The 27,445-nt window shown below is 36.0% G+C and overlaps 1 protein-coding gene across 23 annotated transcripts in view; it reads left to right on the plus strand.

Annotated features, from left to right (window-relative positions):
- Dtnb (dystrobrevin beta) overlaps window positions 1-27,445 on the plus strand; it is a 439,182-nt gene that overhangs the window by 193,530 nt on the left and 218,207 nt on the right. For all 23 annotated transcript variants that reach the window (XM_023711049.1, XM_023711053.1, XM_023711057.1 and 20 more), the window contains exon 9: window positions 22,266-22,390. In XM_023711049.1, the coding sequence (XP_023566817.1) occupies window positions 22,266-22,390 (125 nt within the window). The remainder of the gene's footprint in view (window positions 1-22,265; window positions 22,391-27,445) is intronic.

Here is a 27,445-nt window from a genome sequence, read left to right on the forward strand (position 1 = left end):
TTTTGAATATTGAACCATCCTTGCATCCCTGGGATGGATCCTACCTTGTCATGGTGTATAATTTTCTTGATGATTAGCTGTATTCTATTTGCTAGGATTTTAGTGAGGATTTTTGCATCTACGTTCATGAGGGAGATTGGCCTGTAGTTCTCTTTTTCAGTTGCATCTTTCCCTGGTTTTGGTATCAGTATAATACTTGCATCCAGGAATGATTTTGGGAGGATTGCTTCCTTTTCAATTTCATTGAAAAGTTTGAAGAGTATAGGGATTATAACTTCCAAAACTTTCTTGTAGAATTCAGCTGTGAATCCATGAGGATCTGAACTTTTCTTTGTCGGTAGGTTTTTTATTGCATTTCATATTTCATTGGCTGTTATTGGGTTATTGAGAGTTGTTGTATATTTTTGATTCACTTTTGGTAGTTTGTACCTTTTTAGGAATCTGTCTATTTCTTCTGTGTCTTCTATTGTATGAGAGTAAAGATTCTCAAAGTAGCTATTAATAATCTTCTGAATTTCCTCTGGGTCTGTGTTAATTACATCCTTTTCATTTCTTATTGCTTGTATTTGAATTTTTTCTTTCCTCTTTTTGATGAAGTTAGCTAGTGGCTTATCAGTTTTATTTAGTCTTTCAAAGAACCGGCTTTTTGATTCGTTAATTTTTTGAACTGTTTTCTTTGTCTCAATTGAATTAATTTCTGCTCTAATGTGTATGATTTCTTCCCGTCTTTGGGCTCTCGGTATGGTTTGCTCTTCCTTTTCTAGATGTTGGGGGTGCAACATTAGGGTGTTTATTTGTTCCTGTTCTGTTTTCATAATATGTGAGTTCACAGCTATAAATTTCCCTGTGGAAACTGCTTTCATCGCATCCCATAAGTTCCGATATGTTGTGCTTGAATTTTCATTGAATTGTAGGTATTGTTCAATTTCTTGTTTAATTTCATCTGTGACGCATTGGTTGCTGAGTAGAGTGTTGTTTAATTTCCATGTATTTATGGGATTTTCCTAGTTTCTTTTGTCATTTATTTCCAGTTTCATTGTACTGTGGTCAGATAATATGCATGGGATAATTTCTGTTTTCTTGTATATACTTAAGCATGACCTGTGGAGTAGTATGTGGTCTATTTTAGAAAATGACCCTTGTTCCGCTGAAAAAAATGTGTATTCAGCTGTTTTTGGATGGAACACTCTGTATATGTCCACTAAGTCCATTTGTTCCAAGCTCTTGTTGAGTTCTGCTACTTCTTTGCTAATTTTTTTGTCTGTTTGACCTGTCTCTTTGGGATAAAGAGGTGCTTGACTTAAAGTCTCCTGTTAGGATTGTGGTATTGGATATTAGATTTTTCATGTCCATTAAGATTTATCTTATATAGTTGGGTGCTCCCATGTTTGGTGCGTAAATATTTATGAGTGTTACCTCTTCCTCTTGAATTTTTCCCTGAACCAGTATATAATGGTCTTCTTTACTTCGTTTGATCATTCTTGGTTTGAAGTTGAGGCTATCTGAGAACAGGATTGCTACCCCTGCTTTTTTCTGAGGCACTGGGGTGTGTAGTATTGTTTTCCATCCTTTGACTTTTAGCCTATGAATTTCTTTATTAGTTAAGTGTGTTTCTTATATGCAGCGGATTGTTGGATTTTGTTTCCTAATCCACTGTGCCAGTCCATTTCTTTTAATTGGTGAATTGAGTCCATTTACATTATGGTTATAGTTGAGACGTATTGGCTTACGATTGCCATGTTATTTACCTGCTGTTATTTACTCCTTTTTCCTTTTTCTCCTGTGTTTGTTTGCCCTATTTAGTGGGTTCCTTCTGTTCTCATTCGTGGAGTTCTGTTCATTTGGTCCCTCTCTAGAACATCTTTCAGTAGTCTGTGTAGGGTTGGCTTTGTCATCATGAAATTCTTTAGTTGTTCTTTGTCGTGGAAGTATTTCACTTCTCCATCAAACTTGAAAGAGAGTTTTGCAGGGTATAGTATTCTGGGCTGGAATTTGTTTTCATAGAGGACTTGAAGTACTCTGCTGTGTGTTCTTCTTGCCTTCATGGTTTGTGAAGAGAAGTTGGCCGTAATTCTGATGGGTTTTCCTTTGAATGTGATCTGTTTCTTTTCTCTAGCAGCTTTCCGTATATTATGCTTGTGCTGGATTTCTGGGATCTTGACTGTTATATATCTGGGTGTGCTTTTAGGATTTTTTTTTTTCCCCGTTTTTGGCTGGCTCAGAATACCTTTAAGGCAGGTTTGGGTGGCTGGAGTTCTGGAAATCAAACCACAGCAACCTGAGCTTGACTGCTTTGCTGAAGCAGCTACTTAAAGAACTGAGCTAAGGGGCAGGCCCCCTGGGTGTGTTTTTAATTGGGTTGAAGTTATTTGGCATTCTGTATGATTCGGTTACTTGGTTGTCAGATTGTTTCCTCATATTTAGGATGTTTTCTGCTATTCTGCCCATATTTTTAAAATATCATTTGTATTGACTCCTTCTTTCTCATTGATGCCTATTAGACTCACATTGTTCATCTTTGCATCATCTTGCAGGTGAATTATTTTTTCCTGCATCCTAGTTGTCTTTAAGAGATCTTTTCTTACCTTTTCACTAGCTGCACCAGCATCTTGAAGATCCGGAACTCTGTCTTCACTTTCACTTAAAAGGTTTTGCAAGCTTGTGATTGAGATTTTAAGTTCCTCTGTATCTCTTTGACTCTGCTTCATGCGATCTATTTCTTGCCTGTATTGCTCATTCAAGGAGTCCATCATTTTTTTGATCTCCTATTTTTTTTTTTTATCAATGTCTTCTTTACAAGCAGTTATTACTTCTTTTACTGCAGAGTTTTTTTCAGATTGGGTTTCCTCCTTATGTTTCTGCATTTGATTCTTTACTTCAGATGCTATTAATTCAGAGATTTCTTTTTTTATTCCTGATCTGAGCTTACTCTATACCTTTGTGCAGTTATTTCTTTATTTCAGATGCTATTGATTCATTAATTTCAGCTGTGTGATTCCCAATTTGTTCTGTGCTAGTATCTTCTGCACTTGTTATGGGTGGCCTTGTGGTCTGAGATTGCATTTTGCTCCTTCTCATTGTCATTTTGTATAGCACTGTCTTCTGACCTTTGTGGTAGAGCTTTGCTGCAGTTACAACCTCAGCACCTACTGAAATTTAGGTGCAGATCTACAAAGTCTGAATGTATCTAGTTGTGCCTGGCTTGGGTCTGGCTGCTGTGCCCAGGTCCTTTCTGCTGCAGCCCTTGGGAGTGAACCTGTTGTGCCCCTCTGGTAAGATGTTCTGCTCCTGGACTAGCTGGTGGTTCTCTCCCCTACTCTCTGTGCAGGGACTACAGTTGCTGAGTTTCACCCCAGGCATGTATGCTGGGCCTGAGCTCGGTCTGAAGGGGACAAGGGGCTGTATGGGAAAGGGAAAGCTCTCCCACACACTGGTGTGACCTGAAGTTAGGATGGATCTGGGGGTCCTGAAAACAGGGCAGAAGTTCTCACTCACTCGGCAGGTGTGTGTATGGTGGCTCTGGAGTGGTGGGGGTGTCCCAGGGGCATGGCAAAGGGTCTCACTTGTCATGCCTGGGTTTGGACTAGAGAGGTCCCACGGGCGCAGGGTAGCTGGAAGCTCTCCCACACACTCGCTGGGCCTGGGCTTGGGCTGGATCTGCTGTTCTTGATTTTTCTATATTCCATTATTTCTCTCATCTTTCCTTCAATTGGTTTGGTATATTTGGGCAGGCATTCCACCCCTTTTTACTCTGTCTTTTAAACTCTCTTTTTCTCTTGTGTCTTTTCCTCTTTCAACTTTTCTTTTCCATCTTTCTTACCTTTTTTTTCTTGCATGTATTTGGCTTATTTTATCCTTTTTATTTTTTGTTCTTTCATGCAACACTATTGATTTCTTGTTCTTTCTTTCTTTTTGATGTATTTGGTTGTTGTAGGGTCTCATTGCACAGTTCAGACTTGTGGTAATCCTCCTGCTTTCAGCCTCCCAAGTGCTGGGATTACAGGTGTGTACCACTACTCCCAGACTGGCCAGCTCAGACTGCCCTAGGGGTGGGGTTGGAGTGGCATGTGGTGCCAGGCATCAAACTGTAGTCTTTGTGCCTAAGCTTGCCTAAGCAGGCACTTTAGTCCACTGAACTATCTTGCTGGCCCCTTGATTTCCTTTTATTCTTCAACACAACCCCTTATCTCACTTTTCTCTCCTCCTCTATATCCTATTAATTAATTTTTCAAAATGTACTGTTTTCATTTGCCACTTCCCAAAACCCTCTGCTTTTACTATATAAAGCTTTATAAATCTGTAGATAGCTAGTTAATTTTACACTATTGCTGTTGAATACTATTTTGTTGTTAGAGCTAGAGTTATTCTATTTAGTAGATATTTGTTGTGAATTAATGGTCTGTCACTATTTGGTTTGTCTTAGTGTTTATACTGTAATTATAGACCCCTTTTCTATAGGTAAGAGTATTACATTATTGGCTCTTACAGTTTATAAATAGTTTATAGTTAATAAATGTTTATATTATTTTTATGCTATAATTGATGCTGGTTTTATTAATGTAGCTAAGGTCACATACCTGTTTTTACTAATTGGTTTTCTTAGGATGCCAGTATCTGGATTGCCTTGAAGAACTGGGTACTGGGCCAAGTATGCTACTGTCTTGCATCCCAAGTAAATGGAGTTGGTTGAATTTTGGGACAGAAGCAAAGAGTAATAGTTAGCCATGCCCAGGGAGCACCACTGAAAAGTAGACATTACCTAAAGAAGTTTTCATATAATGACAAAGCTTTTCATTATTTAACCTACAAGCCTCAACACACACACACACACACACACACACACACACACACACCCCCAAGAAACGAAACAAAAAACAAAAAAAAACCACAACTTGAGAAGTCAATGAAATGCCAAAGACTCCCAGATCCCTTAAAACTGATCTGTGGGGTATTGAAAGGGAGGAATCCAAAAGCCATACACTCCAATTATTCATAACACTATTAGGGGAGATATCAAAACAGATCAATAAGTATTTGGCAAGTTATAAAAGATATAAGTAAACAGATACTGGGCCAAATGAAGAAAACATTTAACTACATATGACACCAATAAAAAGCTAGCAAAGCTAAACAAAATAATGCAAAACATAAACAACCAGCATAGAAAAATGAGTCCATACAAGGACTCCAACTAGAATTTCAGGAGATTAAAAAATCTGTTGAAAATATAGTCTGAAGAAATGATCAAAATGACAAAGGACAGAGTAAGGCTGTTGGTGACCAATTAATGAGAGATACTTTAGAAGCAACAGGGAAACATGAAAAATAGATCAAACATTGCTAGGTGATACAAAGAAGACTAATTAAAATTGGTAGAAACTCAGGAGACAGAAAAAATGGCATTAGAAACCCTGTGTGCTGAAATAATAGCAGAAAACTATTCAAATAAGGAAAAATAATTTAACATACAGATAAGTGAGTCATCTAGAATGACAAATAGCTATAACCAGAATAGAATCTTTCCAGAACATATTGGTGAAAAACTCCAAAAATTCAATGCAAGAACAGAATTATAAAAGCTGTTAGAGGAGAGCAATGATGCATTTATAAAGTGAAACACATTAGAATTATAGTCAACTTCTCAACACAAACATTAAGTGTTAGCGAAGCTTAGAGTAAAGTATTTCAAACATTTTTCAACCTAAGTTGGTATATCTTGCAAAACACTTTCAAAATTGATGGAGAAATAAGATATTTTCATGATAAAGAATATCTATAGAAATTCATGATCCCTAAACCTCCACTTTGAAAAATTACAAAGGATATCCTAGAAAAAGCTAACAATGACAAAGGTCTCAGAGTGAATACCAGGTAAGGTGAGCAGTTAAATAGAAAAGGAAGACAGGGAATCAGTTATAGGTAAGTAAGGCAATGACAAGAATAAGTCAGTTCCTTCCTACCTTCCTTCTTTCCTTCCTTTTCTAAGCAGTAACATTTATTTAGCACTTCATAAATGTGTACATATAAAAATATTCAACACTACCTAGAGTAAAGACAAGATTATGTAGCTTTCATGTTGAGGTTGCACTTTAGTTCCTTTCACTAATAGTTTTCTCATTGTGAGTGATCTCAATTTCTGAAACAAAAGATACATGGTGACTGAATGAATCAAGAAACAAAATCCTGTGGTTTGCTATGTGCAAAAACTACATTTAACTCCCACAGACACTCATAGAATAAAAATCAAAGAATGAAAAGCAATATTTCATAGAACAGGAACCTGGAAAAAACAAAAACAAAATGCAGTTATCCTGTATTCCAACAAAATGGACTTCAAGCCAAAACTGATGAAAAGAGGCAGAGAAGTTCATTACATATTGGTTAAGGGAGCCAACAGGAAGAGATAACAGTTATTAACATATATATATATGATATATTAAACTTCATAAAACAAGTGCTAGACAAAAAACACCAGATAAACATAAACACAATTAAACTGAGGGACCTCAATACCCTACTTGTCACAAATAGGCCAACCAGATTTTAAAAAAATAAATAACAGTTCAATGCAATCTTCAAAGGAATTTAATAGGTATCTACAGCATGTACTACCCAACAACAGAATACACATTCTTCTCAGTAGCACATGAGACTTTCTCCAAATAGTACCCAATAAAATAAACTTAAGTAAATGTAAAGGAATTGAAGTTATGCCATGCTTGTCAGATCATAGCATAGTTTTTAAAAATACAGGAAGCAGTTTTTAAAAACTCAGAAATTATGTAAATTCATGAACTTAAACAGTATACTCTTAAAACAGTGGATTTCAGAGGAAATCGAATAAGAAATTAACTCATAGAGCCAGACAAGACTGGCAATGTAATGTACCACAATCTCTGAGATAAAAATGGAAGCAATCTTAAGATGGAAATTTATAGCTGTGAATGCTCATGTCATAAAAACAGATTTAACCCAAGTAAATAAACAAATAGTGTACTTAAAAAGAAAAAGCAAGAGCAATCCAAACCCAAAAGTAGTACAAGGAAGAAAATTATAAAGATTAGAGGTTAAATGGAGACCAAAAACTGATACAAAGAAATAATGACTTGAATTGTTTATTCGAAAGAAAGAATAAACAATATATACAAACCTTTAGACCATTTAACAACAACAAAAAAGGAATGACTCAAATCAATATAACTAGAAATGAAAAAGGTGAAATCACATGAGAGACAACAAAAAAAGATTATTAACAATGACTTCACAGTGCTGTGGAGATAGCTAGCACTTGCCTGGCAAGCGCAGGGTCCTGAGTTCAATCCCCAATACCGCAAAAAAAAAAAAAAAAGAAAAAGAAAAAAGACTTCATAAACCCATATGCCAGTATATTGGAGAATTTAGAAGAAATGGACATATTTTTGAAACTGCCAGTAATAGGCAATGAAATTGAAGCATTAATAAAAAACTTACCAAGTGAAAAAGGCCCAAGTCTGGATAGATTCATTGCTGATTTCTACGTTTCATTGAAGATAGGACCAAAATACCCCTCAAGCTCTATAATGAAATTTATTTTACTTTGGGGGGCAGTACCAGGAATCAAACTCAGGTCCACATGCTTGGTATGCTGGTGCTGTGTTATGAAATTTGAAGGAAGGTGTGCTTCTAACATCATTCCAGGAAACTAGCACTGCCCTGATTCTTAAAACCAGACAAGGATCCAACCAAAGGAGAAAATATAGAATGGTCTCTTTAATGAATATAGATACAAAAATCATCAACACTTTACTGGCAAATAGGGTGCAACAAATTATCAAAGAGATCATATATTGTGACCAAGTAGGCTTCATCTCAGGAATGGATAGGTGGTTCAACATATGCAAATAAACAAATACAGTATGTCACATAAACAGAATCAAGGACAAAATAATCATGTGACCATCTCAGCAGAAAGAAGGCATTGACAAAGCACAGAATCTTTTCATAATAAGTATCACTTAAAGAAATAGGTATAGATGGATTTTATCTCTATCTGAAGAAAGCCATTTATGATGAACCTTCTGCCAACATCCTAAGTGGTAAAAAAAAACAAAACACCTTTTCCTCTAAAATCAGGAACAAGAGAAGGATGGCCACTATCACCAGTCCTACTCAGGATAGTATTTAAAACATTAACAAGAGTAGGCAAGAAATAGAAATGAAAGAGTATGTATAAGAAATTAAGTTGAATGATCATTTTCAAATTATATAACCCTCTATGTAAAACACCAAAAAAATTCACTGGAGCACTTTTAAAATTAATCAGTTAAATTTACTATTGTAGCAGGATACAAAACACAAAAATCAGTAGAGTTCCTGTACACTAATAATGAGCCCATTGAGAAAGAAATTAGGAAAAAATACTGTTAACACTATCACCAAGAAAAATTAAATATGTAGGCATTAGCTTAAGGAAGTAAAAGATCTACAACAAAAACTATGAAAAAAGATATCAAAGAGGACGTCAGAAAATTGGAAGATTTCCTGTTTCTGGAAAGGCAGAAGCAATTTAGGCAAATGGCCATACACTCAAATTTGACAAACAAATTTAATGCAATCCTAATCAAAATGCTATGAGCATCCTTCCCAAAACTGGAGAAAATAATACAAAGATTTATATGGAAGCTGAAGAGGCCCAGAAAAGGAAAACCAATCTTTTGTAACAAAAGTACAGTTGGACAGCATCACAATATCAGACTTAAAGGTAATATTTCAAAGCTGCAGAAATAAAAACAGCATAATATTGGCACAAAAACAGACATATACATCAGTGGAATGGAATAGAAAAAGCAGAAACAACCCCAAGTATATTCCACTACTTGATCTTTGACGAAGGATTTTGTTAGAAATGCCAGCCATTTTCACAAATAGTCCTCTGAAAACTGGCTATCTACATGCAGAAGATTGAAGTTAGACCTATATCTCTCACTAAAGTTCAAGTGGGTCAAAGAACTAAATGTTAAAACAGAAATACTTTTACCTTTTGTAAGATAAAGTAGGTAAAACCCATGCAATCAGGGGTATGGGCAAGGACTTTCTGAACAGAACCCTCCTTGCACAGGGAATAGTACCAAAGTGAAAAGAAAAAAAAAATGCATCACATTGTTTTCTGTACTGAAAAAAAAACAAAACAAAAAACAGTGAGGAAACAACCTATAGAATGAACAAGGAGTTTTTTCAGCTATTCATCTAAGGACTAATATCTAGAATATACAGAAAGAAAAAAAATAGATCCCCCCAAAATAAAAGACACTCAGAAAATAGGCACTTGAAATGGACACTTTATAGAAGTAAAAATGGCCAATAAATACATGAAGCAATGCTCAACATTATGGGTCATTAGAAAAATGCAAATTGAAAGAGCAGTGAGATTTCATTTTATCCCAGAAAGAATAGCCTTTATTAAGAAATAAAATAATAACAAATTTTGATGAGGCTTCTTGGAAGAAGGAAGTCTTCTACATTGTTGATAGAAATGTAAATATACAGCCAATATGAAAATCAGTGTGAAGGTTCTTAAAAAAACTAATACTAGCAATTCCATTTGACCCAGGTATTCTCCTAGGCCTCTTTCCAAAAGATTTGTAGAAACATCATAATACAGTGAGAAATGTATATTTATGTTTATAACAGCTCAATTGATAATAGCTACATCTTGGAAGCAGCCTATATGTTTATCAATTGATAAATGAATAAAGAAAGTGTTTTATTTACATACAGGGACATACTCTGTCATAAAGATAAACTTGAGTCATTTGTAGGAAAATTAATGCACTTGAGAGAATAATGTTGTGAAATAAGTCAGCACACAAACTTAAATATTACAAAATAAAAGATAATTAGATCTTTCTCAAGTGGAAGGGGGATCAAGAAATGCAGAAAGGGAAGTAAGACGAGTTACGTACATGTATGAGTTCCACACAAGGAATATAAACATTATATATTATAAACCTGTACTATTTAAAGTGGCATAAGTGACCTCCCTACATTGCCCCCATAGTCATGCCTCCTTAACTCTCCTCCATTCTTGCTTTCTTCCCTTCTTCCCACACCAAGGATTCTGCACTTCCTGCTCTTTCTTCAACATATCAGCTATGCTTGCATTTAGGACCTCTGACCTGATTTTTCTGTCTGGAAGGTATGTTTCCTATACATGGCCTTGCTCCTTTATCTCCATCTTGCCTTCACTTATAAGGAAGCCTCTATGGCCACATTATAGTAAAATTATGAATTAACAATAGCCTGAACATATACTGGGTAATATTTAATAAACTTCTAAATTCATGAAGTAGGGAACATTCACAATAAAGATGAACAAACTAGACGGAAAAACTCATGTCCAAACATCTCAAATAACAGCTGTATACATAATTTCTTTCTTTTTTTTTGTATACATAATTTGTAAAAGTAAGAGTAAAACTAAATGAACTGAGATTTTAACTTTCTAAAAGTAAAGAAAGAACTGATAAGGCTAAAGTAGAAGGGATAATAAAAATGAACTCCCCAAAATGATTGAAATTGGAAGAAATAAACTACATCAATGTAACAAAATAATGGTTGAATTGTAGTAAAATGTTGATGTGTAGTTTCTTTCGTTTTTTTTTTTTTTTTTTTTTGTGGAACCTGATATTGAACTCAGACCCTTGTAGGCAATCACTTATTCTACAGAGCTATCTCCCCAGCCCCTAACGTGTGGGTTTTTTAAAAACATAAAAACCACTTGAGACGTGCAGTGTGGGCCCTACCCCTGGGGCATGCTGAGACATTGATTGAGACTGGGCGTGATGACATGTGCCTGTAATCCCAGGGCTTCGGGAAGCTGAAAACAGGAGAATCACTGTGAGTCCAGTCTATATAGTGAGACTCTGTAGACCCTGTTCTAAACACAGGAGGAAAAAAAGTCAGTTGAGAAATGAAAAGCTGGGCATGGTGGCACTTGCCTGTAATCCTAGCACTTAGGAAGCTGATGCAGGAGGATCACCGTGAGTTCAAGGCCATCCTGGAGTACATAAGCACAGTCAAGGCCAATCTGTACTACATAGTGAGACCTTGTGTGAAAAAATACAAAAGACTAAAGGGAAAACAGGAATTTGGATATAGAACAGTTTTGCTTTTTTGTTATTGTTAGAAAGTATTACAGACTTTATAAATTGGAAGACTTACATGAAATGGGTAATTTTCCAGGAAAATGGATATTGCCAAATTTGATACAAGAAGTAGTAAAAACTCTGACTAGCCCACAAGTACATAAAAAAAATATTAGAATGATCATCATGGATCTATTCCCCTAAGAAAGATCAATTCAAGGCAAGAGAGTTCTTTCAAATCTTCAAGGAAGGCATACTGATCCAGAGCACAAGGTTGGCACCTATGTAATCAACCTTACTAGACCAGTATTACCTCTGTCATCAAATGCGCAAGAACAGCACCAAAAAAGAAAATTTCAGCTGCTCCTCATTTTAGAATACAGGTGGAGTATTTTTACTCTAAGAAGTTAGTAAGTTGCCAAGCCTGGTGGTACCAGGTTTGGCAGTACTGCCCAGCATTTAGGAGGCTGACACAGGAGGGTTGCTGTTAGTTTGAGGATAGTCTGGCCTATGTAGTAGTTCAAAGCCTGCTTGGACTACATAGTCAGACACTTTCTCAAAAAATTACTAAATTAGTTTGAGGATGATCAGTTTAGCACTTATCCTAGAAGTGCCAGCATAATTCAACTTGCAGTTAAGAGACTTACACCAGTGTAACTGCTAACCGGCAACTTGGTAGACTTACTTTTTCTACTAACAGAGACATTCATACTGAATTAAATACAATAAGATTGAGTTTGAGTGCACATTGAAATGCCTTGATACTGGAATTAAACCTAAGATTGCGGAGTCCCAGAGATGAGTCAGGTACTAAAGTTAGGTACCAGAGGTTAGTAACCCATGATTTAAAAAATCTGTACTGGGTATACTCAACAAGAGTACAACTGAGATGCTTCCTTAAGAGAGGATAGAAAAATCCACTCTCCTAGAAAAGGTACAAAGAAATACAGTAGACCCTGGAGTTATGACTGACTTCACATACGAACAACTTAGGTTACAACCAAAATTTTAGGTTTAATTTAAGACCAAAGTCTTGAGTTATGACCTGAATGCTGGCCGCTTGTGTTGTTGTAAACAAAGACTCCTGATTCCAGAAAAGCAAATGTAAGTGTGCATATCAGTCTGAGGCAGGTACATGTTTGTGGATGTGATTTTGGTCAGTGCCTTATATAATCACTATAATTACTGCAGCAGCCACAATCAAAAAGAAGGAAATTGTGGAGAAATATGAGAATGGTGTTTGTGTGACCAGTTTTGCTAATGTGTACAGCATGTTGAAATCTACCATCTTAACAGTCTTACAGAGAAAAGATTTATATAAGGAAGCTAGTGTTCCTAAAATGTGTTACATTAGCATGATCAACAGCATTAGACAAGATAGAAAGGCTATTAGTGTGTATAAGTGAAAGACAGCAGATTATAAATTTGTGAAAAGGTAGGGCTATAAATGCAGATCTCACAAAGGATAATCCATCAATGAGTGATAATGGTGAAATATTTTATGCTAGTAAGAAATGGTTTCACAATTTTAAAGAACTGGAATTCATAGTGTAGGCATGGTGAAGCAGCCAGTGCTGATAAAAAGGCTGCTGAAAATTACATATATCACTTCAAAATGATGACACAAAACTGGCTTTTGCTCTCATTAAGTCTTCAATTTTGATGAAACTGGCCTTTTCTGGAAGAAAACTTACATTATCCAGGAAGAGAAGAAAATGCCAAGCCACAAGGCAATGAAGGATAGGCTAACCTTGTTGCTATGTGCCAATATGAGTTGGTGAGCTCCAGATGAAGTCTCTCTTGGTTTATCACGCTGAGACCCCTAAAGTGATCCAAAAGCATAAAGTCATGGATAGGCTAAGGGTCATGTAGAGATCCAACACAAAACCCTGGGTAACAAGAGTAGCTTTTCTTGAGTGGATCAGCGAGGCTTTCTGTCCTACTTTTAAGAAATATCTGGAGGACAAAGGTTTACTACTCCAGGTTCTCATTAATGGACAGTGCTCCTGCTCACCTGTGAGACTTGGGAAGTGCTCCTGCTCACCTGTGAGACTTGGAAGAAGAATTGGCTGAAGAATTCCCATGAGTCTCCATTGAGTTCCTCCTACCTAATACAACTCCACTGCAGCCTATGGACCAGCGGTTTATAGCTAACTTTAAAAAGCTATACACCAAGGAGTTGTTCCTGAAGTGTTTCCAGATGGTCTCAGATACAAATTTGAGCCTAAAGAGTTCTGGAAGGAACATTACAACATCCTTTTCTTTGTGAGGTAATTGGGAAATCTTGGGGCATGTCTCTCTAGGGACACTTGAGATCTGCCTAGAAGAAAGTGTGGCCTAAAATTATACAGGGGAGAGACTTTGAAGGCTGCGTAGAAGATTCTGAGCCTTCAGTTGACCCTGTGGTTGATGACTTCAATGTAGTAGAGTCTATAGGCTTGCTGAGAGACTGGGTTGTTGAGAAACAGGTGGAGGAACACTCAGAGCAACTGTCTCCAGAGAAACTTCAGCAGCTTTTGGCTGAGCAACAGAGAATGGTTGGCTGAGCAACAGAGAATAGTCTTTCTGAAGACTAGGTAGAGTAGCAGCAATCATTGCCGCAAATCTCTTCTGAAGTAAAGGAAATCCTGAAAAAATGGACAGAGCTGAAAATATTTGTAGAGAAGATCCATTCAGATAGAAAAAGCCAATCATTACAATCACTTCTTTAATGGCACTGTCATATCATACTGCAAAACTGTTAAAAGACAGAAACAGGCCACCTTAGACTAATTTTTTGTTCCAAAAAAGTTAAGATCTAGTGAGCCCGAAGCAAGCCCTAGTGGGCAGCAGTCTCTCCCAAAAAGAAAGGACAGCAGAGAGCCAGATTCCTGATATTCTTATGAAAGGGGACTTTCCTTCTAAACAGTAACTACCTTCTATTTCATCATCCCTTTTTGTAAGCCAAAGATGTCAACTTGAGTGGTGAGTACTATATGAAGTTGTTTCTGATAACTAGGCACATTTTCTTACTTTTTGGTGACTATACTAGGAAAATTGTTAGTGTTTCTGGTAAATTACACATTATGCAACCTATTTTTATTATGAAATGGTTAATCAAGGTGTGCTTTGGGAGATTTGGAAAACATTATGGGTATTTGCATTATTTCTTATGGGAAAAATAGTCTCACGTTACAACCAACTTGAGTTATAACTAGCCCTCACAAAACAAATTCAGTTTGTAAGTAAAAGGTAAATTGTATGTAAATGCCTGTCTGGAAAAAGAAAACAAAGGCAGAAACCTTGAAAAACTGAAAACATAAATGTTTGTAAGCAGAAGTGTCCAATCCAGTTTCTACCACTAAGTTGTGTAGAAATTCTCCCCCCCACCCCCCAGAATACAACCTCTTAAAAGGATTTGAAACCTCAGTTGCACTTTTCAGATGTTAGCTATCAGCCATGTGGCTCTTTAATTCAAAGTAAGTAAAATTAAAAATTGAGCTTTCTTGTCATAGTACAAACATTGCCAGTGCTCAATAACCAAGTGTTTAGGGGCTACTGTATTGGACAGTGGAGAAATAATACATTTTTGCAATTCCTTAAAAGGTCTGTTTGATATCACTGCTCCTTGCTACCTATGGAAGTAAAACAACAGCAACAACAAAAGAAACAAAAATCCCAGTAGCATTCCCACTTCTACACTCAGATTAGATGGGGCTCCCATGCAGAAAACAGTCCTTACTAAGGATCAGCTCATTATTAAAAAGGTCAGACCTAATCACAGAGCAATGTATGAGGGAAAACTGGCAAGAACACATACAGAAAGCAGATTTAGTCTCCGAGGAACTTTAGAAAATGTTGCATTACCAAAGTTAAACAAGTTAGCAATAATGATATTCAAAAAAATAAGCTGATAAAAAAAGACCAAATTGAATTTCTAGAAATAAAAATAAACATTAAACTTAAACTTAATAAAGGAATTAAGTAGCAAATGAGAGATAGCTAATGTGAAAATTAGAGAATGGAAAACATCTGAAAAAATTGGCCTGTGTATAGAATACTGAACACAGATAGAAAAAGATGAGAGATATGAAAGCTAGGTGAATGATTTGAAGAGAGATTGAAAAGATCAACTGAGAATTATGTAACTGATTCATTTTTTTCAGGAACAAAAAAAGATATTTTGAGGAAAAGTCTCAGGTTTGCCACCAAGAAAAATATTGCTGAAGGAAGGAACAAAAGTTATACCTTGAGAAAAAAAAATGAAGGAGAATGAAAGACTTGGAATGCAAGAAAAACTTGTATGCAGTAGAATCAATAAATATGGGTAAATTAAAATAGGCATCAAGTTAATACTCATAGTCATTGACTAATAATGTCTAATTTTTCTGGGTTTAAAATAAGGTGCAGCTAAAGTTCGAAACAGCTGTTCTATAAAACTAGTTGAAACATGATTAGATTTAAAGAGTTAAATGGATGAAGATGGATATGCTGATGAAGATGGTGGATGAATGCTCATGCTAAAAGAGAAGATTCCTGACCTACCTGAGGATTTAGTAGGCTTTGTACAGGGGACCCTCTGCTGGGGGATATTGTTGTGATTGAATCTCTTCATGTGGTATGACTTAGAGCTCAGGATGGTGTATTCAAAGAGAGTAATTGGAAATAAAAATGACAAGAATGGCCTTAAAGGCACTAGTTTTGCACTTTTGCATTAGACTGTTATCCTGGTGTTAGGGCCTTCAGCATGTACCATAGCTGAAGAGTGTGCTGTGCAAGGAATTAGCTTGAGGCTGATAGAAAATACAGTGATCCAAGTCAAGAAAAATATTTTTTAGAGCCTCTTAGTGCTAGTTTGTGGTTATATGATGAGAAATCCCAGCTTGGCACATGAACGTGGTGCAACAGTTGTGGCACAAGTCTCATGGGTCTCGATGTTAGCACCTGCTCCTCCACTGTGACTCACCTTGTGCACATCCCTCACCACCCTACAGTGTGGTACTTGGGTGTTTCCCTGCTGGTCCATGAGTTTCTCTTTCTCCCTAGCTCCTCCTAACAGTATCTCACTGCTCTGGGCTTTCTTTCAACTTCTGCATATTTTAAAGTCATTTTACCTGTTGAGAGGCTATGTCAGTTCTACCCTGAGAAAAGTAAGGCAGGCCTTCTTATATGAGCTTTAGCTTTTGCACTGAGCTCTTAATTTCTTCACCTTTAAAATTGAGTGTGTTAATATCTAATTCATAAGACTGTTGTGAGCATTAAATGAGCCCATGACACCAAGTAGGTTCTCAGTAAATGTTACTTTCATTTATTTTCTTTAAAGCAGCCCCTGGATGAATTAACTCAAAAAGTAAAATTTCCTAAACTAAGCACCTGCTTAGGCAAGTGCAGGGACTGGGTTCGATCCCCAGCACTACATGCTGCACCAGCCCCGCCCCCGGCATACTGAGCCACACCAGCCACTGAGACCCAGGATGGTGGTGCGTGCCTGTAATTCCAGAACTGGGGAGGCTCAAAACAGAAGGATCACTACAACTTCTGGCTGTGTAGTGAGATCCTGTACCAAATACATAAGAAAAACAAAAAAACCAAAATTTCCAAAAGCAGAAGAAAAGTAAAATGATGACACCTAAAAGACCAAAAAAAAAAAAAAAAAAAAAAAAGACAAGTTACCTAACAAGCCATGGAAATAAATAAAGTAATACTACATGATTAATAAGTAAATTAACTGAATTTTTCAGATACAAGGCAACAGTTATATCTAGATATTTTAAAAATCTGCGCATCTGGCACTGAAGGATAGGGTGGGGAAGTTGTAGGGAGAGGGTTCTCTACACCCTTTCTCACCAGGCTTCAGGGAGGTGTTCATTGAGTGCCTGGGGATGAGGGGCCTCAGACCTGTGTCCCTGCCCTTGGGGGTCTCTTGCAGAGAAGACACAATAAACAAATGACCCACAAAATAAATAAATAAAATAAAAATCTGGTTCTATCCTATTTACAAGAAATAGTTTTAAAAAATAAGGACATAGGGGCCCAGGATGTAGTTTAGCAGCACAGGCACCTGTTTGGCAAGTACAAGTTCAATTCCTGGTACCAAAGGGAGGGGAAAAAAACCCGACATAGAAAAGCTGAAAGAATAAAAAAGATGTATCAGACAAAATACTAAGCAAGAAACTGGGCATGGTGGCGTAAGCCTGTAATCCCAGCTCTTGGGAGACTGAAGACGGGTGGATCACTATGAGTCCAATCTGTGTAATGAGACCCTGTAGACCCTGTACTAAATACATTTAAAAAAAATAGTAAGCAAAAGAAATTTAGTGGAAATATATAATTTTTAAGAAAGGGTCTCAAGATAAAAGTATACACCATATAAGTTAGAATAGTAAATTTTATGTTATATATGTTTTATTTTAAATTTGTAATTTCCTTTGTGTGTGTGCATGTGAGAAGTGTGTGTGTGTGTGTGTGTGTGTGTGTGTGTGTGTGTGTGTGAAGTGCTTTGCCAGGTAGTCCAATTTGGTCTTGGCCTCCCTGTGTAGTCTAGATTGGCCTCAAAGTCAGGATCTTTTTGTTTCAGCTTCCTGAGTGCTGATACCACAGGGTTATACTACCACATATGCTTTCTAGTTTGTTTCATTTTTGAGGCTGTATTAACCTTGGTACCAAAACCTTACAAAGTCAACAAGAAAAGGAACATTATAAGCCATTTTCACTCATAAATGAAATCTAAACAAAACAGTAGGAAACTGAACCAACAATGTTCACAAAAGAAATATATCATGACCATACTTGTTTTACTCACGCAGCTAAGGATATATCATAACTTACAATATATCTATAGATTAGAGGAATACAGATAATATCAACAGATTTATGTGAAATAAGTTATAAAATTCAACATCCATTGATGATTTAAAAACACATTCTCTCTCTCTCTCTCTCTCTCTCTCTCTCTCTCTCTCTCTCTCTCTCTCTCTCTCCCACTCTTAGCAGTCTAGAAGAAACTTTTAAACCTAATATGAGACAGTAAGAACTATTTCTAGTAACCAGTAGAACCCATTTATTTCTTGGTAAGATGTCAAAACTGTGTGTCCTAAGGTTAAAAACAAAAGAGAAAGGCTTGTGAGTAATTGAATAAATGTTCATTTTCTGTTGCAACTCTTTAGAAGCATAGTAAAGTAGGAAAAGAAAGGTTTTTGAATTGAAAAGAATCAAAATTATATTATTACTTGATGTTAACTGTCAATGTAGAAAATTTAAAAAATTCAGGGTAAATCTGAATTAAAAGAGATCAGTGACAATAAAACTAAAAAGTTAAACTACATCAAAACTTAAAACTGTCCAGGTGTGGTGGCACATGCTTGAAATCTTAGCACTTGCAAGAGGCTGAGGCAGGAGGATTGCTGCAAGTTTGAGGCCAGCCTGGGCTACAAAGTGAGTTCGAGGCCAGCCTAAACTGCATAGGGAAACTTTGTCTCAAAAAGACAAAGCAAAAAAAATCCTTAACACTGTGCATTAAATGCATAGCACAGTGAAGCATCCCCATAAAATGGGTAAAGATACATCTGAATTAGATATCTTAAAAGCAATTAGTATTCAGATTATATAAAAAAGTACAATTCAACAACAAACCCCCACATAAAACCCCACTGAGAAATGAGCAAGGGCCTGGAAAAGACATTTCTCTAAAGGTGAGGACTAACAGGGATATGAAAACATGCTCAGCATGAACAATCCTCAGGAAAATTGAAATCAAAACCATAATTAGCGTTTCTTCATACTATTATGGTGGCTACTACTGTATTTAAAAGAAAATAAACTTTATTGAGATTGTAAAGACATTGGAACCCTTTTGAACTGTTGGTAGATTTTTATGTGGTACAGGTGTTTTGGAAAAGAGAAAGGAGGTGCCTCAAAAGCTTAAAAATAGAACTATTGTATCATCCAGCAGTTCAACATAAATGTTCCAAAGAATTGAAAGCAAAGTCTTTGTACCCTCATTCATAGTAGCATTATGTATTCATGATAGCCTAAAGGTGGAAATAAACCAGGTATCCATCATCACTGGTTATCAGGGCCCAGAGGAAGGGACAAAGGACTGCTGTTTCATGGGTACAATATATAATTTCAGTTCTGTAGATTGGGAACATCTGGAGATTGATTGTACAACAATGTGAATATGCTTAACATTGCTAAATTGTACATTTTAAAACAAGTGAAATGATAAATATTGGGATTGTTTATTTTGCCATAATTAAAAAATAAGACAGGCCTGGTGATGATAGAACTCTGCCTAGACATTTTAGCAACTTAGTGAGACTTTGTCTCAAAAATTTATTATTTATTTTTTGGTGGAATGGGGATTTATCAAACTCAGGCCTTTGTACTTGCCAGGCAAGCACTTATTCTACTGAGCTATCTCCTCAGCCCCTCAAAAATTTAAAAAGGACTGGGATATAGCTCAGTGTGAAGGCCCTGAGTTAAGTCCCTAGTATTGTAATCAGTCAGTCAGTTAGAAGGATTGCTGGGTGCAGGACTATAAAATAGGAATAAATATTAGAAATGAATAGATTCTCTAAAGAATTGAAATTATTGGGCTGGGGAAAGCTCAGAAGCTTAAGCACCTGCCTGGCAAACACAAGGTCTTGAGTTCAATCCCCAGTACCAAAAAAAAAAACACAAAAAACAAAAAAAACCAACAGTAATTTAAAAAAAAATTGAAATTCTTTTAAATTTAAAATCTAAAATTAATTGAAAAACAATGAAGAATGCTCAGACACATGGGGAAATAAATACATTCATAGAAAGGGATATTCATATTTAAAGATACCAGTTCTCTGCAAAATTATCTATTTATTCTATCAGTCCCTATTGAAATCCCAGGAAAGTTGTTGCTGTTGCTGGTGGTGGTGGTGGTGGTGGTGATGGTGGTGGTGGTGTGTATAACATAAACTGATTCTAAAATCTAGGTGAAAGTACAAAGGATCAACAATAATGAAACTCTGAAAGAACAATATAAGTTTGGGCACTTGCACTATCTGAAAAGATAAGCTACAACACGTAATTACATCACTGTAGTATTGGTACAGGATAGAAATATATCCATCAAATAGAAAGGAATGATTTATTAAATGAGGTAACTGATTGTACGTATAAAATAGCATTAGATTCTTCCCTCATACCTATCAAAAATCAGTCCTAAGTAGATTCACATTTAAATGCAAAAGGTAAGAATTATAAAGCATTAGAAGACAATGTGGAAAAATGACTTTATGACCTAAGAGAGGGAAATATTTCTCAAGATATAAAAAATAAAGGAAAAGATTACTAAATTGGTAATGTTGATATATAAAAATAGTAGTGCTGTTATTCATAAGTGTAACAGTCTGAGAAGCCTAAAGGAGAAGCTGTATGTACAACATGACTTTATTGTTTCTGTTTTGACTTCAGAGTTGAACTCGGGTTCTTGTGCTTGCCAAGCAAGCATTCATGCCGCCGAGCCCAGCCCAACATGACTTTTTAGAGAAAAATAGCCTGTGTAACACTGGCAAAGATGGAAATAGGCGCTTCACAGGAGAAACACAATGGCCCATGAGAATAGGAAAACTAAGTATTTTTAGTTAATAGGGAATCATAAAACCACAATAGCATGCCAAATTTTTAAAATGTCTTGCAAGGAAAAAAAAAAAAAAAAAGTAAAAGTAAAATGTCTGGCAATAGCCAAGGTTGACCAGAATGTGAAGTTTCAGAAAGTCTCACATAGCTGATGGAGTGGAAATTAGTGTAGTCATTTTATAAAATAGGTTAGCAGTACTTAATGAACTTGAATAATATATATATAGCCAGAGGGATCAATAATTTGAGGCCTAGAAAATTCTTTCCATGGCCACCAAGAGACATGGAGTAGAATGTTGTTTGTGAATGACAGCATTGTGAATGACCAGGACAACCAATTTCTTTAAATGCTTCCTGTCCTGAGTTGGCTCTAAAGAAATTGGTATTATTTAGTCTTTATTATAAACACAAATCAATTAACTTTGCTTGTCTGTTCTGAAAGGCAAACATTTTACTTTATTATAATATGTTAACTTTTATAGTAATCAGCATATAAAACTGAAGTGGAGATATGGTATTGATGAAACACATAGTGCTTCAAGTGGCACATTTAGTAATAAACTGCAGAATGAAATATTTCAACTCCGTTTTGCAATCAATGTCTTGTCAGAATTTCAGACTACATTGTTATTAAAGAGCACTGAATGGACACCATCACTTATAGAAAGCCTTTTTTAAATGGAGTTTTAAGAGGGCTGGAGGGCTAGTTTTATCCCACTATTGCCCCTTGAAAAGGTAGATGGGGTCTTTGGAAATAATGTTCTACATAACTTTCTTGTGTAATTTTATTTTACTTTTGTGCATTTTTACTATTAAATCTTAAGCTCGATAATTTTGGGATTTGGTGTTTCTGGTTTTCAGAGCAAATGTGTCAGTATGCCAACTTAATCTTGGTCTGTTGCCCAGATTAGTTTCAAACTCAATTCTCCTTCCACAGCCTTCTGAGTGCTGGGATTATAGGTGTGTGACATGTGACATCATGTCCAGCTCATAAATTCTTTTTGTGCCTCTGATATATAATAATTTAGAGTCATGGGTCTGGTCCAAATTTAGAGTCATGAATCTGATCCTGACTTCCTGCGTGAGTGTTTACATTTGTATCTGCCAGGATACCCAGGCCCTAAAAACCAGATGTTCACCCTTACATTTATTTAGGAATATTCTAACAACTAATTACTAACATCCATAAGCTCTGTACTCTTGCCTGCTTAATATTGTAGCCATCAAGAAGTTCTGGTTCTTATTGGACTTCAACATCTTATAAAAAGGATCTAGAAGCATCAAAAGAAGGAATTCATACAAAGATATGTACAGCTCCAGAAAGACAGTTAACATTAATGTGATAGTGTGACATAGTACAGAGGAAAGGATCACAAATGATCTCCATGAGTTCCTTTCTGCCAACCCTACTTCTGTTTACTATAATGAATCTTGCTTTGATTATGAAAAAATATTTTTCTGTGCTCTTGTCACCAAGTTCTTTTGGAGTTCTTTGTCATTCTTGTGAAGAGTTAGTTTCATATGTCCTTATTTTCTACTTTGACACAGAAATCTCCTGCGAAGAAGCTGAGCCATGCAATTAGTAAATCTTTGGGATGTGTACCCTCCAGAGAACCTGCGCATCCTGTTTTTCCTGAGCAACCAGAGAAACCACTTGACCTTGCACATATAGTGTAAGTATACACCTGGATAGTGGGCCACATGGAAGTGGGGAACTCAGAAAATCCCAAATATTATATAACATGAACACTGATCTTTATAGTTTTTTCATTTCATTGGGGAACTCAGAATCAGACTTTTTTTTTTTTTTTTTTTTTTTTTTGCGGAACTGGGGATTGAACTCAGGCCCTTGCACTTGCCAGGGAAGCACTTATTACACTCAGCTATCTCCCCGGCCCCTCAGACATTCTTTATAGCACCATAAATGTGTGGGAACTTAGCTCCTACTTCCTAACATTTAAGTAATATTCCAAAGAAGTCTCCAGGGCCTGGGGAGATAGATCAGTAGAATAAGCACTTGCCTGGCAAGTGCAGGATCCTGAGTTCAATCTCTAGTACTGCAGGAAAAAATAAAAATAAAAATGAAGTCTCCAAAAATGTGAATAAATGGAAAAGTGATTACTGTTGAACTGGATTGCCTTTATTTGTGTTGTTCCCTTAAATCAGTGTTAGAGATCGTTTCTTCTCCACAGCTGTAATGCTTACAGAGATTTGAACTATATGATGTGGAAATGAATATTAATTTGCTCTTTCAAATTAAGAGAAAATTAGCATAAAATTATTCTACAAATAAAACAGTTGACACACTGACACACACACACACATACACAAACACATACACAGATTCTTGAATATTCATGCTAAAGAAAGCAAAGTTAGAGACCAGAAAATTAAATAGAGAAAGGTAAGGGTGAAAGAAACAATGAAGGATAGGATGTGGCCTCTGCACTGACTTTTTCACTCTGATTAATGATGACAAGAGTAAGTTTACTTTGCCGGATAAAGTTGGCAGATTGCTGCATATTAATCTTCATCAGATATATGAAAGTTTTTCTGTTACAATGAATACTCCTTTTACTTACCTAATGACAGATGGTATTTTGACTAAATGAGCTATTGGAGATGTCAGTCTTTTTTTTCTTTAAGAACTTTGAATAACTTTTATATTAGAAGAGTACATGCATGTGGATTGAAAAACCCAATAATACAAAAGAACTTATAATAAATGCAATATTTATTATAAGTTAAACATTCCATGCTTTAACATTTCTTTGGGGTTTTTGGGTCTATTAGGAGTTGCCTCCATATTGCTAAGTTATATATGTAGAGTGCTGTTTCTTGACCTAGCAGGTATTACTGAATTCCATTGTGAGCCTAAAGAATCATCTTCATTTGTAACTCTGTTTACCAACTCATTCCAGGTTTATTTTTATTTTATTTTTTATATTTTTTGGAACCAGGGATTGAACTCAGACCCTTGTGCTTACCAGGGAAGCATTTATTCTACTGAGCCATCTCCCTGACCCTTATTTTATTTTTTGAAGAGAATAAAAAATAGTTCAAAAAAGTTAGAAATGATACAGAATTTCACTAAACAAAATAATAGGAATTTAATAAGGATTTAGTTATGTTGTATGTTTTCTTCAAATTAACTGTCAGTTTCTCATAATTATATTTCCATTTTAAGTTGGCTACTTTGTAATTTTAAATAATCTTGAAACTCAATTTATAATATCCTTTAACTTCTTCATAAAGTAAACAAATTAGTACCTGGTGTCTTATTTTTTCTTTTGCCTCCTAAGGGCCATAACTTTGATATTGTCAGTGCTGATAGTTGTACTATTCTGTGACCATTAGTAAATCTCCTGAGATTAAGTTTTCAGTCTAAAAGTTCAAAATCAAATAATAGCATTTACAGTTAATATTACAGAGTAAAATAATGCAATTCTGTGTCTCCTATTTTGGAGCTCTGGTGTCTTGGTCCTTGTGCAGTTACTGTCTCACCAAGAAGAGTTCATTAGCTCTTCTTTGTTACATATCACTGATCACTCAGAGTTGTACATGTTGGGGCTGAGATGGGCTTAGTGGTGGAGCACATATTTAGCGTGTGTGTGGCACTAGGTTCCATCCCCAGACCACATGTCTGCTTGACACCCTATCTGTCATTTTTTTATGGCTGGATTGGTTGTATTATATAATTTCTGTTGTTTTTCTTTCAGTTTTCTTTTGCTGTCTTCTTATTGGCAATACCCCCCCACACACATACGCTGTGTCCAGAATGCAGTTTGCCCATTCTTGTGATTCCTTTTTGCTGTTGTTAAATTTATTACATTTTTCTTTTTTGGTTTTTTTTTTTTTTTTTTTTTTTTTTTTTTTTTGAGGGGGTGGCTCCAAATGCCTTCAGGGCAGGTTTGGCTGGCTTGAGTTGTGGGGATTGAACCACAGCAATCTGAGCGTGACTTGTTGAAGCAGCCACTTAAAGAACTGAGCTAAGGGACAGGCCCCCGGTTAATATTTTTATGTTATTATTTTTTTAAAAGCTTGTCTGCCCTAAAGGCTTTCTCCTTAATTATTGTTTAATGTTTTATGTATATCTTTAATTTATCTGGAATAGGTTTTTATTTATGATAAGATAAGAATACCCAATTCTTCCTCCATTCCCTTGAAGCCCCCACTTCATTTAAACACTAACTTGTTTTGGGCCGTTTATTGGACAAGCTATCATTTCCTCACCCACTGACGTACAGTATCCTACAGTTAAAAATGAGGTTTCCCAATCTGAATGGTTTGGTTTTGGGCTCTTTATTCTGTCCATCAAATTATCCCTTACCACTTTGGGTATTAAAAGATTAAGTAATCTTTTTCAGGAGTATTGTCTATGTCTTTGCCCTTTCGTATAAACTGTAGAGTCAATTAAATAACTTGAATCCCTTGTAAGATTTTTTTTGAGTTTTTTTAATTGAAAATTTGTTGAATCTGAAGATAAAATTGGAGAGAATTGATATCTTTCCAATATTAAATTTGTTTTCCAGGCATGTATTTTGTCGTCCCACTTATTCAAATGTCTTTTTATACCTTTAAGTAAAGTTTTATCTGAGAAAAGTCTTATATATATTAGACTAATTTTTATGTATTTTGTATTTATTGTTTCCATTACAAGTTGTGCTCCTTTCCATTACATTTTTGAGGCATATTTTACATGTAGTATGCATCTCCATTAAGTGAATAATTTTGTGAATTTTGGTAAATACATACTGTCATTCAAACAGATTTTTTTTTACTGTTTTTTACAATTGTTACTGTTGTTTGGGAATGTAAATGTGTATGTATTATCTACTGCCTATTCATCTTACTTAATTTATTCTTGTAATTTGTACTCTGATTCTTTCACATTTTTTATAGATGAGTATATCATCCTCAAATAATAACGGCTTTGTATCTGCCCATCCACTTTTATAATTTTAAAAATTAATCATATGTTTTTGGGTATGAGAATCTTACTGTGGTGGCTAGAACCACCTGTGCAATACAGAATAAAAGTGATGTAATAGAGACATTCTTGTGTTTTTGTTAATCTCAAAGAGAATACTTTTAGCATTCATTTAGTACTGTTTAATTTGGTTTTATAGGTTGTACCAAGTTAAAGACATTCCTTTTTATTTCTGGTTTCTATATAGTTTTTATTTCTGGTTTCTATATAGTGCTTTCTTTTTCTCATGAGTGAATGCTGAATTTTGTCAGACATTTTCTGTATTGAGAAGAGTTAGATGAAGTTTCTTTTATTGTGCTAATGTAAATTACATTGATTTGTGTTTGGGAAAGGGAGTATTTGGTGCTGGGGATCCAACCCATGACCTCATACACACTAGGCAAGTGCTGTGCCACTGAGCTACATCCCCAGCCCTACATCCCCCGTGGTTTTTAAAACCACTCTTACATTTTTATAATAAACCTAAGTTCAGCATCCTTTTAATATACTGTTGAATTTTGTCTGCTAAAATTTTGTTTAGATTTTGGCTATGTTCATAAGTGAAATTGCCCTTCAATATTTCTTGGTTTTTGTTTTTTGTCTTACTTTGATTTTCCTTTTATCATCTAATTTACTGCCTTCAAAATGTTAGGAGCTGGGCGTGGTGGCACACACCTGTATTCTCAGAACTCTGGGAGGCCAAGGCAGGAAGATAACAAGTTTGAGTTCAGCCTTGGCAACACTGTAACTTAGTGAGACCCTGTCTCAAAATTTATAAAAAATGAAAAAGTGCTGGGAATGTTCTTAGAGTGAAGGTCTTGGCTTTAGTCCTCAGTAGCCCCTGCACACACACAGGATTTCTTTCTTTTTTTTTGGTGGAGCGTATAAAAGATGAAGTTATAATCACCCTAATTTTTTTTATTAAACTCAGCAGTGAAGTTCTCTGTGCCTAACTAGAGCTTTCTTTATGTGAGGAATTTTAGCATTTGACATTTTAAAACAATTAGAAAACTATTTTCTTTCTTTTCTGTCACTTTGGGACATTTTGTAGTTGTAAGAATTTGCCAGTTTGTAGGGCAAGGGACATAGCTCAGCGGTCTAAGCTTCTGACTGGAAAGTGCAAGAACTTGGGTTCAATCCCCAGTACCACATGCCAGCCCTGCCCTGGGCCCACCGACCTGGCCACCAAGCCCGGATGTGGTGGGACACACCTGTAATTGTAGCCTGTAATCCTAGTGCTTGAGGAGGCTGAAACAGGAGGATCACTATGAGTCTGAGCTGGGTAGGGAGACCCTATACCAAATACATAATTTTTTTTTAAAAAAAGAATTTGCCAAATAGCTCAGTGGATTAAAGCGCCTGCCAGCAAGCACAGGGGCGAGGTTCGATCCCCGGCCCTGTCATGCCGGCCCCGCCCCCGCGGTGTGCTGAGACAGCGAAAGAGACTGGGCGTGGTGGTGCGCACCTGTAATCCCAACTCTTGGGAGGCTATAAACAGGTGGATCACTACGAGTCCAATCTAGTAGTGAGACCCTGGACATCTCATAGACCCTTCCCTAATGAAAAAAAAAAAAAGAATTTGCCAGTTTGATATAAATTTTGAATTACTGACACATGGGTTGGGGATGTAGCTCACTGGCAGAGCACTTGCCTAGCAAACTCTGGGTTTGATCCTCTGTACCTAAAGAAGTTATCTGTATAAAGTTCATAATATTTTATTGTTTTTATACTTTATATGTATGATAATGTCTTATGTCCA

The sequence above is a fragment of the Octodon degus genome, unplaced genomic scaffold, assembly GCF_000260255.1.
Source record: "Octodon degus isolate 3935 unplaced genomic scaffold, OctDeg1.0 scaffold00019, whole genome shotgun sequence".
In the NCBI taxonomy this organism is placed as follows: Eukaryota; Metazoa; Chordata; class Mammalia; order Rodentia; family Octodontidae; genus Octodon; species Octodon degus.